We start from the raw sequence: 16,127 nt of genomic DNA, 5'->3' as shown, positions 1-16,127 counted from the left end.
AGCATGTGTTAGCCGGATTAATGGGTTCCACACATCTTTTGAAATGTTGGTGACAAACCAGCCCCCTCCATCTTGGTCCTCTATCGCGGCAGGAGATGCTCAGCTGTACCTGTTTGTCAGAATAAGGGCACAACTTCATGCGTGCTACATAACAGGAAATGCATCAGGCAGCAATTATTCATGCAAATTCTGATCACACAGGCCAGCAGGAACAAGCAGGCTGCCACCATGGAATGACCTGCTCTTTCGATTTTTCAAGGCATTTCTGAAAGACAGCCGTCTTTTTTTTTTTTTTTTTTTTTTTTTTACAGCACTCAAAGCTGCTGTACCTGTTATGGGCAAACTGCCAAACAATCACTGTTTAACACGTATCACAGTTAAGAAATGGTGTCAAGTGCAAAAAAAAAAAAAAACCCTCATAGCTCTGTTAAAACTTCAAGCAATTAAATAAAATCCTACTTCCTTGACGTAAACCGGCATTTTAAGGCCTTCAAAATATAAGTCAGTGTGTTTTGGCACAGTATAGCATGTTACGCGTGTAATGTTCTGGGACACAGGGTCTTGTAAACAATTGAACAATGTGGCCTGTTGGTCACATTCTCAGCCTCTGGGAGAGAGTTCAGTCACAGGCTGACAATGAGCACTCAACAGCCTCACGGAGTCCCTGATCCCTCAGCTCTCCACTGCCTCCAAAGCTGCTCCTCATTTGCAGCCTGATGCACGGTCACAGCCGATACCCCAGCCAGACCGCATAACATTTGCTACAAATGCTCAAAGTGCTTTGTTTGCCTGCTGTCTGGCCATCCTTGCCACAATCAACATGCAATGGAGGTAGTTCACACTTATCAACCCATTGTTCCCCTTTGGTTAAAGGGAAGATTACAGGGACCTTTTCTTTTTATTTTTTCTTAAATACTGCCAGCAACGGCCAGATGATGGCAAATAAACTGTAACTGAGACATTATGCACATGGATGCAAATTCCTCAGTAATAGTTTGATGGCAAAGTGATGTACTGGTTAGGGGGCAGGCTCATAATTGAAATAAAACGATTGCAGGTTCAAATCCTATACAGGATGCTGCTCCTGCATCCTTGAGCAAGGTTCCTAACTATGTCTGCTTCCATACCAGCAATGTAAAGGGATACATGCAACGTGTGAAACACAAGTATACCTCACTGGCACTGACTACATGAAAAATTAAGAATTTTTATGTCCTTGTTATCAGTTTTTTTCTTTCTTTCGGTTTTATTGTCTTATCAGCTTTATGGGGGCTGTAGATACTACACTGTCCAATTTCTTTACTCTGCATTATGTGCTCTGGAATTACAGGAAGCTACAGGATGCTGATCTCTGCAGGCTTAATTAGCGATAATAAGAATGAGTGCAATCTTAATAATGAGTGCAAATTTAAGCCAGAATGGTCTGCCTGCTTTCAAAATCAGCCAGTCATCCCTGAATATCTTACATTCCCCAAATAAACGCAAGGTTCACTGTCACATTATTTTCTATTCTGGGGCATTCGTACCTGTCCCAACACACAGAAAATTTCACCAGGAATGCAGATATTATGCACTCAAACCCATGGCCAAAGAATGACAATGAGATGTAGCTAACTTCTCAAAATCTAAGCATGCAACAGTAATATCTTCATTACACCAACACATGCCGTCTTGGGAGGGGGGGACAAATGCAAGGCAAACAAGTCCGACCTCAACGGCAAAGAATGACCTGTCAGTCCAATATCAGGTGTATTGTCTTTCTTGCAGCGGACAGGTAAGCATGGTAACAGACAAAGAGGTAAGACAATCCCCAGCGCACACATACTGTAAGTCCCAAAGTCAAACTCGGTCTCTCACTTGTACCCGGTAAGGAACAGTGAAGCAAACACAGCAAGAGAATGACTGCTGGCTGCACAACGAACTCAATATGTCTCTTTCTATTTATCAGCGGCAGGAGGACTGCACTGACCAAAACAAGCCCCATAAACAAGCTTAAAGTTCAATGCTATCCCGTTCTATAACAACTTGGTTTAACGCCTGCATGTGTGGGTGTATCCTTACAAGAACCATACCCTTAAATATGACTTTAATAAGCAGGACCAGGAATTTGGTTACTGGGAAAGGTTTATGGCATGTTATGACTCTAGGGAGAACATACCAGAGCATTACATCACCATAAAGGGGGGGGGGGGGGGGGTGTGAAGGGTTTGGCCTTAACTAGCGAAACTCACCTAACCAGAAAATCCTCATTCTTTATGTACAGTATGCATTCTAACCTGCCAAATACTCCACAACACTGCACGAGAGGGGAGTGGTAACAAAGAAAGGTGGAGCCAGGTATCACTGAAAGTTAGGGTTAGACACACAAAGTTTCACTATTTCACTTTCTTTAGGTCACCTGTCATACAGCGAAACAACGATTGCGAAAATGTTCACCTCGACAGCGACACTTCACAACTAGCTGAAGAGCCGGCAGAGGACGACGCCCATGATACAGTAGCACAGCCATACAGCAGGCTTGCCAGATCCCCAGCTCTCTGTACTTCAACAGTTCTGCAGCACACGCCTTGATTTCATACCGAGTGAATATAGTCTACTGTACATGAGCTGAATAATAAACAGCAATCGGTGCGACTAAGAATGACAGGCAGCACAAATACATGGCGGATTGTAAAAATGCATTTCTAGCAATTTAGCCGGCTGACCCAGTTCAGAAGCAAATCTGCCGAGGCCCAGATAGCAACACAACATGCATTGTCCAGCTTGTGTGCCGTGCTTGACACAGTACCAAATTTGGCCAACGAAACAAAACAATGCAGCTACACAGCTACTGCACAGTTAGGTGGATACTTTTCCACTAACAGGATCTTCAATGATGACCTGCATGCAACCCTCAACATCCACCGTCAGCTCGATATCTGCACTAACTCTGTCAGGCATGATGCATACTGCCAGCTGGCAGAGACTAAAAGTTGTGGTTAGCCTGTTACCTAACCAACCAGCTAGCTAACTATATCTAAATATAAAGGCTGATATTTTGTTACAGCTAGTCCATGAGGTATACATTGCACCATATCAAATGGTATGACTTAGCTAATAGTCTGCAGCTAGTTTTGCTTGAGTCTCCTGAGCTTGACCGCTGACATTCTCAGCCTATGTGATGAAAATACGACAAAGGTCCTGCTAGGTAAGACGTCTGGAAAGTGATATACGACGAGCTACAGGTACAACAAACTAGAGGTCTGAAAAGTTTATATAGCGAACAGCTGGCTGGCCGGCCGGCCAAATTTCTAAATTATAAGTTTTAACTATTTGTCCATGTTTAACAGACTAACGCACTTCAGTAAGGAGTAGCCCACGCCGATCAACAGGTATTTTCTTGGGGGACTCTAATATCTACAATTTAGTGAGCAAGATAACGTTACAGTTGTTGAATTAATCCCTATGACACAACGGGCTCAGGACCACGATTTTCTTCCAAACCGTCAAACGGACTGCACAATACGCCAAACATTTTTTCATTAATAAGACAGCTATACTGGCTAGTGATAAGTCCCTTGATAACAATTTAAACTACCTCCAAGTGAGATAGCCGGCTAATGTCTGATAAGATTTTACATTAAATGTTAATGGTAAATTAATTCGAGCAAAATTAGTATATCATATTACCATCTATGTATCCATTTTTGTTTGCACTAAAACTGGTAAATTGGCTAGACTAGCTTGTTATCCACAAGTGAGCTAGTTAGCGTCACTGCTCAACCAAAACCAGAACTAGTCCAGCATTTGACGTAGCTAACATTACCTCGCTAACACGTTTCTACTGCTCTTAGGCTGGTAATTACGTGAATATCCACGCAGGGCGGCTTAATCACAGCTGAAATTACACTTTTCAGCACTTTGTTACTAGTTTGATCTTACCTTGTTGGAAGCGGCTCTGGCAGACATTTTGTTCCCCTTCCTCCCAGTGCAGTAAGTTTAGTGTGGAAGCTAACGTTAGCTAAATATCACTCAGCCCAGATGGAAAAATCCTTCAGTCTCTCGCCCAGCTGCCACTGCCGGGCAGTACAGCTCTACTTCCTTAGGACGCCGACAGACATGTCGACAAATTAATATAAGAATAAGAAAAAAAAATCCAAAGTTCAATAGCTAGCTGGCTAGCTAGCTAACTGCCTATCAGTCTACTTTTCCTCCCAATAATACAGCCAAGTATCATTAGCTATCGTTAATTTTCAGGGTTATTCCGATCTGATGAGTCCGTCGGTTTGTTCTGTAACGTATTTGACGCTCCTATCCTTCCGTGTGCGTTAGAAAATTCGGGAATGAAAGGGGGAATAGCGTCTCCCACGGCTCCAGAGCGGTGAAACTGCAATGGCAGGCTCCGTCTGCCTCTCCCAGCTCCTCGCTTCTCCCTCTCTCCAAGCAACAACCGTGACATGTCTGACCGGGACGATCCATTGCGTTTCTGTGGGGGTGCTAGGGGGTGGAAACCAGGGCAGTCGCTATGCCGAGCTGCTGTCCCAACTAAAGCCTTTTAATTTCAGTGCTTAATGAACAACGGATGTATCGGTCGAATTGATGAGCCGAGTTAATATTTTTATTTCTGCGTGCGCCACGTTCGCCAACCGTTGGCACGAACGCTACAGCCTTCAGCGCTTTTCCCCTTGCTGTGGCTGGCGACGCTGAGCTGGGGAGAGAAATGTTGAGGATTCGGTTTCCTTCCGATCATGTTCACAGCAGGAACACGCACTGTAAACACACGGGTCGGCATCAGAGTTTGGTTAAGAGGGCTAAAATCTGCCGGGATGCGGCCCACAAATGCAATTTGAGATGCCGGAATAATGGCCACTGTAGCTGCTTAGCAGAGATGTAACTTTACTCCCGCTGTCAAAGTCACAGCAGTACCAGTTACTGTGGGCAAGTAATGCTGCTGTACACATACACATGCTAAAAAGGGATGGAGTAAACATGATAACAAAACTGAAACAGGTTTGTAATTCGTTAAATGAATAAAGAAACAATTAACACACTTTCATAGTTAACATAATTTCAATGAGTTTTTAGTGTATATAATGTATTGTTCACACTGTGTATTGGAATGTGTATGTTTGTACACTTATTGTATCCAATTATTGTATATGCGTTCATATATACAGTATTTTAGTGTTTATAATGTATTTAAAGACTGTTTTGCTGTAATAAAGAATAATGGTCACCTGTATATTAAATCATCTCTCAATTTTTTAGGTTCAAGGTTCTACAAGAACTGAACTGTTATACACATATTCATATTTTTGATGTTTTGGTCCAATGAGAAGCTACTTTGGCCCATATAATGTCTTTTTTTATGTTGTGTTATTGTCAAGCATGTTGTACTCTATATACGTAGTTTAGCTGATAATGCCACAATAAATGGAATGAAATCATGATTTAGCTGACTGATGATTCCACTCTGACATGAAATCACATTGGAGATCTTAAAGCAATACATTTTTCAAAGTACTTGAATGTAAATGATGACTGGAAAAAGCTCAGCTGACTGGAGGGAGATGTTCTGAGCCTACAACTGTTGTTGACAACATTCTGGTAAAATTTGAAATGCAACCAACTGAGATTTATCATCCTTTGGTCACCAGCAATCTGTTCCTTTTTCATTGTTTGTCTTAGTAGGAACACCAGTATGAACTCTGTGATCAATCATCAAAATCCCTTAAGTGTGTATTTCATTTGACACATTACATTTTGTATTGTGCCACACGCTATTCTTGTGTATGCTAGTATGTAATGATCAAATTGACAGAATTAACAATGAACACTGCAAATATTCCAACTGTTTTACATTGGTTTCACAATCACGCTCACAGAACCTAAGATTATATTAAATAATTTTGCAGGTACCATCTAAAAATAAACACATATGGGGGATCTTTCGTAGAACTGGCATGATATCAAGAAAACAAATGGGTCAATCTGAGGTCACTTACTCGCAAAACCACAGATCATAACCTGTCACTGCCTGTAATGAAACTGCACTTCACACTGTTTGGAATACTGCAATGCATCTATCCTTTCCACAATCGCCTTGCTGTAATTTATCTTAAGTAAACCATGGAGTGAGTCAACAAACAAGCACTTCTCGTAACAGAAACTCATTTCAGAGAACCAGTAGTTTGTGTAGCTGTCGAATGTCAAGGAGTGGCAAGTGACTCAACTCAATAAAAAGCCGATGACAACAGCTGTAAACCACTTTGCACATTCCACACATGCATGAACTGAAACTATTCAAAACAAAAGGCATTACTCGTGTCCCGACCGTGTCCCCATGACTGAAAACATAACTTCAACTGAGTGTAATCCCTAACTTTGGTTTTGGTTTTGGTTAATAACCAACCTCACAGGAAACCTCACAACGTGCTGCTGTTACACAGATCAATTCCTATGGCTTTCCGGACCCCCGCCCACAGGATGTGCTACACCACAGCCGCAGATCTCAGCGCAGGCTGTTTTCGACCAGACAATGAGGGCTGCAGTACGGCTCCCCGCATAAAGTAAACCAGCCCATAAGTGCAACAGGAGCGCCAGATAAAGGGTCAGAGAGGTACAGTGCAAGTGACCACAGTGCTTCCTCTAACAGTGGATACAAAGAAAGATCACTCCCTCTCCCCAAAGCAGTCTACTCGCTAGTAAACTTACCAGGGTCATTAACTAAAAAGATGAAATATATATCCATTCACTTGTGAGAGGGACAGTCAACAACCAGCACAAATTGAGAGTAGAATTACATGAAATGATATAAAACATTCACTAATCAATAATTACACTTCTAGAGGAGGTGTTTATTTTTGTGTAATTGGGTGCACTGTATTTAATTTGGCAAGGCAAACACATGCAGAGTTTGAGCAGGACCTATCCAGTGCATTACTGATGAGTAGCCACCAAGTTCTGCTCTGATACCTCAAACAGGGAAGGCCCCAGTAATAGGTTAACATTAGGTAATTCTCTGCATCAATCATTAAACAGCTATTACAGCAAAGAGTATGTCATACTAGCATTGGCACTGAATGACACCTAAATATGACATATAATTTGTTATCAGATGTTATTTAAATATATATTTACTATATTTTATTGTATACAATAACATTTATTGTATTTTTAACAATTTAAGACATATTTTAGCACTTCTTATACTTGCCCTTCTCACAGATATTAAGGATCATATAAAGCATGGTGATATGATGATCATGATGAATGATTATCGTTATAATGAATGACAGGAGCTAATTGGTTCCGTGTCAGTGATTACTTCGTATCCAATCAGTTTGTACTGTCCAAGAAACCATTTTAATACAGCATGCCCTTGCATTCAACCAGCTCTTTAGCTTGTGATGATCTGCTCCCGTCATCCCAGAATGCAGCTAGCTGGGGCCAGAGGTGCCATTTCTTTGGGCACCCTTCAGTTTGTAGTGAGGACATAATTACACACAGCTAAAACACAATGCAATCTGACAGCCTGGCCTTGGGGAAGGGTGAAAGATGAATGAGGGGCAGTGTCAGGTCTCATGTGGTGGAGAGAGACAGGCTCAGACTTTTTAACAGGTGCACGCTTTAGAGCCCTAAACCCAACATGGGAGGACAAATTCTCTCTTTTAACTACTCTCTGTGCAATACACTATGAAGTGAAGGAAGAGAAGGAATAAAATGTTGGAAGAGAAGAAGAGCAATCCATGGAGGATTCCAGGACCACACACAATCCAACAAGTGAATCCGACATTTTTCTCTTGTCCCTTGAACATTCTGTCACCCAGCAGGAAAGGAATAGAACTGCTGCTGTTACAATTCGTCCAGTTACTGAAAGAGCTTAGGACAAAATATGGTCCATATACTTGGCTTGTGATCTCTGGTGCGGGGGCATTATATGGAACAGTTTGAGGGCGCGGCATCCTGCCTTCATTTGGGGAGGATGGGAAGGATATTTATTCGATATCCTTGCGTGTATACATGTGCTGTATTCTCTATCAAAGTGTCCTATTGCCTAACACAGTTTTGTCTTCAGAGTGATTCAGACCTTTGCTGTTTGAAGCTCCCATTCAATGTCTCTCAATAAGAACAGAATGGCAGATGTCTTCTCCATATGGTAATTTTCTTATCTAAGTTATTAATCTATGACAAGTTGATTTTTGGGTTCAATAGTCTGTGAATAGTAAAAAATGCACCTGGAACTGTCATGTGTCATTGAATCTTCAAAAACGTCACCCTGACTGAACTGTCAGTTTGATTTGATCTGCAAAACAGAACAGACTGGCAGATACACCACATTCCCTACAGGAGTTATTCATTCTTTTGCACATGTTAATGTGGAAAGGAAACAATAATGACTGAAACTTCAATATGGGCCTGTTCCAGAAAAAAAAACGAAACAACGAGAAAATGACTACACGGCTACTGAAAACCGAAAAGCTCAAACGCTGAAACATTCACTCGCTGGAAGGGAACATTTCCCCATATTGCAGACGGCTTTGGCCGACCCCGGCGGCTCCTCCTGACGGAAGGAGGGGAGAGTTTGTGACACTAAAATGTGATCAAAAGCAGCTTTGCCTCGCATGACTGCCCTCGCTGCCGTCACCGGATGCCGGGAGCAGCAGACCAACCCAGGAGCTCAGGTGCGCTGCTGGAAGAGTGAGCACACGGAAAGCGCGACCCCAGAGAACTGGCACAAGACAACATGCGCGTGCGTGTGTGTGTGTGTGTGTGTGTGTGTGTGTGCGTGAGACGCGTTTGCATCCAAGTAAGATGAGGAGGTAAATTACCGAGAACACTATGAATGACACAAATTACTGGCACTGCAATGGCTGTGTAATGTTTATTTTTCACCTTACTCATCAGATTTTTTTTTGTACACATTTTCAATGAGGTGTCACTGATAAATCAGGTTTGGTCTGAAACTGGAGTAAAAATAAAGAAAGCGAACCATAAACAGTACCACAGGCCAAATCGACACCCCTGCCTGTTGAACTAACAGCTCTGTGTTAAACTTTCAAATCTGGGTAAAGTCACTGCCAATACCAGTCTTTGATAAGTTATGAAGAGGTTTCTCTGCTCACATCTATCCTTGAAATCCATGAAAGCCCCAAAGATATTTCCAAAAATATGTTTTTTAAGAAGCCAAATCCTTGAAAAATACAAAATTTTCAGTTCACCTGTCCTACTGCTGTTATCAATTACCACACCAACATAAATTCATTACATTGCATTAAAAATTGATGCAGAACTGGGGAAGAGTTGGGAAATACACAAACACATATCTCAGCACGAAAGAGAAGGTTGCGTTTCCCCCCATGACATTAACAGACATTTTTTATTAATGGTATTGTTTACTTTAGAGTCTCACAGACAGTGGGGTGGCAGCATTACAGTAAAGCAGGGTTTATATTCCCTGATGAGAAAACCAAAGAAGAAAAAGGAGGAAAAAATCAGCTCCAGGCACACACTGTAATGAAACCCCAACCAGCGACCAGTGAACGGAAAGCCAGTTTCAGACTAACTTTGCCAATCTTCATTTGTGCTTAATTCCCAAAAGTTTGCGTGTCTTATCTGGTTTCCCCATTGGTTTATCCATTCCAGGAATGCTGGTCTTCATTACAGCTCTCTCAGGGCACAGCAATCTGTTTCTATTTCTAACCACAATCTAATGAAGGTCAAGAGTGGGAGTCGGGCAAACAATGAGTGCTTTAAAAGATCATCCATTTGGGCCTAGAGCTATCAGAGCATGGACACATAAATACACGCGTACACGCACACACACACACATGCACGCACACACACACACACACACACACACACACACACACACACACACACACACACACACACACACACACATCCAACTTCACCTTTGAATGGGAAATGATAAAAATTTATCAATGAATAATCATGCCGTGATGCGCCGCCACTCACTCGCCAAACTCAAGGGCCTGTTCCATCACCGTGACATGTCCTATCCTTGTATTCAAAAATAATTTATGTAGCCTATACACTGTATATTTCCTATCTTTAGTCTGGTGATTCCTCTTCCTATAGTACAAACTCCCCCCATCAGCACTACAGATTGGAACTGCCCAGCTCCAAGAGTAGGATATTCATGGAACAAAATCACATTCTATAGGTTCAGAGCGGATCTGTGTGCACGCCTGCAGTGGAACGGGGAAAATGACACCTCTTCATCATTCCCTGCTTTTGGTCTTCATTAGGGCTAGGTCTCTGAAGGGCATTCTTCTACCCCCTCCTTAAGGGCAGGTGTAAATAGTTCAGGTGTGAAAATGCCCTCTCTCTGTCTTAGGAAGAGCAGGAAGAGTGGAAAAGCTGGAAAATAGGATTGGTGTAATGGTCATTTTTCATCTCTGCTTTGTACTTAACCCAATTTTGGTTCGTCTCCTTGAAGAACGAACCTCAAAGTAACTTTACAAAATGGCTTTCATCGGTGCCATTCCTATGACTGATGAGCAGTGAGCCATCCCTTAAAGAGCCAAAACGCTTTACTGCTCAGTGCACACGTATTAATTTCGTTCAAGCATTCCCTGCATACCAGCCTGCATTAATAATATCACACGGACAAGTTCCTTTGAAACCTTTCTGAAGAAATGTGTCTCATATGACTACATTAAGGGTGGAGCACATTCTTAACGTTGATCTTAAAAAGAAGCGTGCGCAACAAGGCCCGTAATTACTGCTGTTATAAAAAAACACCGAAGATCAATGGTCTAATTCCCTTACGTAATGGAGATTCACTTTAAAAGTGGTGCCCTAGTGGGCAGGATTGATTTTCCTTGTTGGCATTTCAGAACTCAGGTGTGCACTCATCTTATGGCCAATACACACAGATAACTGTAAATCTATACACAAAGGAAATTCCCATTTAAACGAATGCTGTGACTTTTAAACCTTGACTTTCAGGGTTAGGTGCCCAGCCTGAGAGATTCTACCTCACGTTTGCACCCGCTCCCAGCCTCTGACAATAAGCACATTATAGAACAATGAATGTTACGTACTTAGTATTGTGTTACAAAGAACCAGAAAATGCTGAATTAAAATGATCTTGATTTCAGCTCTCATCTTTCATTGTACCGTTAAGAACTAACCTAACAGGGGGACTTGCAATGTGAACATCTCCCAGTCACATAGCAATGTATCCACAGAGCTGAATTTAATTTAGGAAAGACAATCCACCCTTAGTGTTTAACTGAAAGTACAGAGGAGTCACCACAGAAGTAGTTCCAGGCAAAGAAGTAGAAGTGGGGAGCCATCACTAGGACATCTCGTCTCAGCTGGCCTGGCGTTGTCAGACCCACTTTGCTTTCCTTCACTTGAATGGGATGTTTGTTTTTCAGCGCTATTATAAAATCTCTATTCTCGGCATTATTCCAACTCTCTGCATTTATTTATCCGTTTCTTAAAGTATTCACAGTCATTCAAGCAAATATATCTGTTTACAGTCTGCACTGTACGTGTATAATACATATTTTCAAAGTAGAAGAAAAAAGAATAATAAAATTATACAGGCCCACACACAGCCAATCAAGCACGCATTAGGAGTTATGAGGGGAGGGAGGGTGAGAGAGAGGCAGAGGACGGGCGCTTTCCGTGTCCCGCTCTCGGCTCATGCCTCCATCTTTGATTTAGACGGGCTCCTCTAAACTTGTCCTTTCAATAAACCTGTCAATGGCTCTCGTTATGTGGCTCCGCCAATCCATACGATTGCATGGATTTGTCATCAATCAACCCGCGGCAGCGAAATAATTAAGCCATTGTTTATGGCGGAGCGCCGTGCTGGAGTGCTGCACCGTGGAGAGGGGTGGGGGGGCACTGCGTGGATGAAAAAGTGTTTAGTCTGCAATCGAACGGCCAATCCCGGGCCTCACTCAATTTGATTAGAGAGGCTGTGGAGTAAAGCCCTGGAAAATCATTTCAGGGTTTATGCAGGTATAAAAATAAACAGACAGCTTAACAAAGCTTCGCAATTACATTGTGTTGACCCCAGCGCAAAGCAATGCTCACTTCCCATAACACCTATGCCAGAGCGGTGACATCAATCACAGACCGCCGAAGTAAACAACCACCCTCGTGCACACGCATGAACATACACACATACACAGACACACACATACAAGCATGCATATGTAAGCAAGCACACATACACCTGCATGCACGTACACACACGCACACACACACACACATACATCACTGCTGCTACTACATTGTTTCAATCACATTAATGCCATGAGATCATAAGTCTTTTTTCATCTCCTGAACTACTACCATGCAGCTGTAAAATACCTTTTTCATTACCTCTGCTCTGTAACTCTGTAAACGGAACTAGGACTGTGTGTGTGTGTGTGTGTGCGCGTGAGTATAAGCATGTGTGTGTATATGTGTGTGTCCATGTGCTTGTGTGCAGGTAATCTTGCGTGTGTTTGAAAATGAGACTGTGTTTCTACAGATAAAGGAATTATGTGAGAAAAAGAGATGAAAAATTTTAAAAAGCCACAGCCATACTGTCATGGCAAAAATGTCAGGCGACATGAAGGAATAACGCTTTGATTTGTTGGTCATAATTTGCTGCGCGCCTAACTCAATGGATCTGATTAAAGCTCCTAATGACCTGACAAGTGGCTCATGCTCTCCCTCACTGGTGATTGGTACTGGCATTGATTACATTCCCTTTCCATTAATGGAGAAGTGATACATTTTTAGATACAGCTGAGTGCCTGGAACATAGCTGCTGTTGTCAGAGCTACATGAAAGGCCACTTTTCTCTCTAATAAAATGAAAATGCCACGAGGATGTATTTGTCAGTGAAGTAATTGTCTTCCCTTTTTCTGTTCTCCAATCTGCGTGTTTTACAGAGCAGGTTTTTTTTTCCGACCACAAACTGCAAACCTGCAGATGGGCTGACAAACCGGGGCTGGCTCCTCGTTCCTGTGGTAGATGAGCTGTTTAACCCAGTGTTTCAAACGAAATGAGCATGGTCAAAAATACCCATGCAAATGGATCGATCCTCAAAAAATACAGCATTACATTTTAACTAAATGTGAGTTATGGTATGAAACATGTGATTGAATTATATTTTATATAAAAATAACATGTGCATTGATCAAGAGCTAAGCTGATGTTCCCATTGTTAAATAGCAACAAACTTGCTTACTATATTTGAGTGCAAAAGCACAAGCCCATTGTTTTTCTAACAAACAGTGCATTAAAGTAGAAACAATGGCTTGTAAACCCTGAATGCCTTTTACTGAATAGCAACAAGGAAAGACGGAAAAAGCAATAAATACCATGTGAGACACAATGTGACCTTTCCATGTATAGGATATTTCAAAAGTGACATTAGCAGACCTAAATGTCTTTGCCTGGGCCATTGTCTTTGTCATTGTGGGCATTTTCACTCGGTTGCTGCAATAAAAATAGCACGGTCATTACATTGTGTTTATGGCCTTTGTAATTCCTGTGTTTATCCTCCACAGGGTGGAACGGCGGAGCAGATTGCATGGTTCTTTAACTATTCCAGTCCTTCGCCTGGCAGAACTATTTCCTATGGGATGCAATAATGCCCCCAAATTCAGGGCTGAGGTGAAAACAGTTTGAGACTGCACTGAGCACACTGGGAAATTTAGGAGTTTGGGTTGAGAACAGGGACTGAAAGTGCTTTAGCATGGAGACACATGGTGTGCATAACTACAGCCTTGCACACTGTGGCTTGTACATTCTCACATGTAAAGGCACAATGCTAACTGTCGGCAGCATCTCGGCTGCGGTTAAAGCAGCTGCTCTCAGCATTTGCTTGTGTGGGATGGGCGGAGAGACGGGGGGGGGGGGGGGGGGGGGGGGGGGGGGGGGGCGCAGTGATGGACTGTTTTAGCAGTGAGCTGGCTGAGGAGGATGAGCCCTGCCATTCCCAGGCACGGGAGATCAGAGCGGGTGCGGGGCCAGGACGCACTCCCCCCCCCCCCGACATCTGTCTCAGCGTGGGTCGCCTCAGAGCCCTGCCTGTGCATCACCTGCGACTGCGCCTCGTCAGAGCCACGCAGCGCTGCGGGTTCAGCAGAATTTCTCTGCAGAGTGCTGAAGCAGGAAATACCAATTCTTTACTGGGGATGTTTTTTGGAAACGCTTTCTGCGGCTCTTACATAAAAAAAAGAGAAGAAGAAGAAAAAACACCCCCCTGTTATTTCCTGAAAGGCGCTGAAAAGTATCTCAGTAATCGGGAGAATTCTTGTGGGAAAAGGGCTTGTTTTTTCGCTCTCCTTGGGGAGGGTACTTCCCTTACAAACAGTAACAACTGCAGCTGAAATGCTGGCCTATATCTCTCCCAGAGCTGAGAAAGCGCTGTAAAGTAAGTGTGGATGTACTGTAAATCACACCAACAAGAACCCTCATACTTATCAACTACACACTGGAAGGAAGCTAAACCCACTCTTAACATCCTAACAAAGTGCTACCGTACGCAAGGCCATTCATATACCTTTTCTGTTACAGCGCTCGGCCGAAGCTTGACAAAAAGCAGATCTTAAATCCTTTGGAAAAAGCATTTGAAATGCCTGCTATAAAAGGAGTGCAGGCCTGGCAGCCCGCAGTACAGTGGCAGAATATGACAACACGGAGCACGTAATGATCGCTTTTCCAGCGCTAATGTAAAGCACGGCAGGATAATCTACATGGCATGTGAAAGAAAATGCATGCATTGTACCTAAGTGGTTCTGAGTTAATCCACTGCAGTAGATATCCGCTGCACAATATGGCTCAACTCATTAAAGGGTAGAGATGAGGAAATCAGTAACTGATGTGAGACAGGAGAAGGTACGAGAAGATTCACTCTGAGTGCAGGTAGGTCCAGCTCTTGGAAGAATAGGGGTGTATGAGGGGAAACTGGGGGGGGGGGGGGTGTTCCTCTGTTTATACAAATAATATGGGGGTATGGCAAAATGGGACAGTGTTCTACAGATGTCCTAACATTACACCTACTGCCCAGGACATGAAGTATACAGGACAAAGACCAGCAGTACAGTCCAGAGCTGCCTACCTACCTGAGCATAACATGCTTACACACACATGCGCACACACACATACACACACACACATACACATACACATACACACACACACACACACACACACAAACGCAGAATCCAGACCTCAGTGAGCCTCTTATCTTGAAAGCGGGAGCGGGGTTAGCTCCTGAATAGGAACGGAGCTACACGGGGGAACAGTGTTGCGCACAGAGGGATGAGGGGGTGGGAGATTGAGGAGGCCTCTCTGACTGCAGCTGGAGTGCGCTCCTCGGTCAGGGCCGCGCTGCTTCCCTGCGTTCCCCCCCGCCCGCGAGTCGCCGCACGCTCCTGATCCCATTTCGATAACGCCCTGCTATGAAATCCCTTATCCGCGCTCTGCGCCTCTATCTGCGCATCGCCGCTCTTTGACAAAAAAAAATGTAATTATGTGTCAAGCGCAATGTTCGACGCATTTCAGCGGCGAGACGCGAACACGTTTACTTTCAAGCACCTCGATCGCACCTGTGTCTGTCTCATGGCGAAAGATTTCACACCTATGGCATGTCAGGTCTTGAGGCTCTGTCTCTGCTGACACCATATTTGTCAGTGTTGCCTTTGCTCCCTGTGTGTAGCTGAGCACCACCACATAGCTCAGCCACCTCCACAGGCTCCCTGCAAAGAGATCACTCACTTACCTTTTCAGGTAGGAAAAACGAATAGTGTCTATGAAGCACCTGCTATTTTTTGCAGTGTTTTCAGGCTCTCCTTCATAAACGCTAATGAGAAATAACTCAGTTCTGGATTTTTCTTCATTGTTTGAAAATCGGCAAGTATTTGAAATGATGAGGGACCTCATGGTTGAATGCTGCCATGAATGATTATCCGTTTCTGTCCCTGCTTAATACCAGTATTCCCAAACCTCTCACGAACAGCTGAAATCCAACCAAGCGGAATTCCAAGTCCAAAGAAAAAGGAGACAGCCTATCACAATAGGGTTTTCACAGAGAGAGAATGTGGAGAGCATGTGCATTGGGACACAGTGTTAACAGGATCCAGTCATCATTATCATCATCACCATAT

The 16,127-nt window shown here is 43.2% G+C and overlaps 1 protein-coding gene across 14 annotated transcripts in view; it reads right to left on the bottom strand.

The window, feature by feature from the left end:
- Positions 1–16,127, bottom strand: part of tjp1a (tight junction protein 1a) — a 121,145-nt gene that overhangs the window by 59,009 nt on the left and 46,009 nt on the right. The window contains exon 1 of one of the 14 annotated variants that reach the window (XM_036544148.1): positions 3,922–4,417. The exons of the other annotated variants lie outside the window; for them this stretch is intronic. Coding sequence (XP_036400041.1) covers positions 3,922–3,948 — 27 coding nt within the window. The 5' untranslated portion in view covers positions 3,949–4,417. Of the gene's footprint in view, positions 1–3,921; positions 4,418–16,127 lie in introns of those variants that run through there. 14 annotated transcript variants of the gene reach the window in all.

The sequence above is a fragment of the Megalops cyprinoides genome, chromosome 13 (genome assembly GCF_013368585.1).
Source record: "Megalops cyprinoides isolate fMegCyp1 chromosome 13, fMegCyp1.pri, whole genome shotgun sequence".
NCBI lineage: Eukaryota > Metazoa > Chordata > Actinopteri > Elopiformes > Megalopidae > Megalops > Megalops cyprinoides.
Note: the sequence above shows the minus strand (reverse complement) of the source record. Positions and strands in the feature narration are given on the sequence as shown.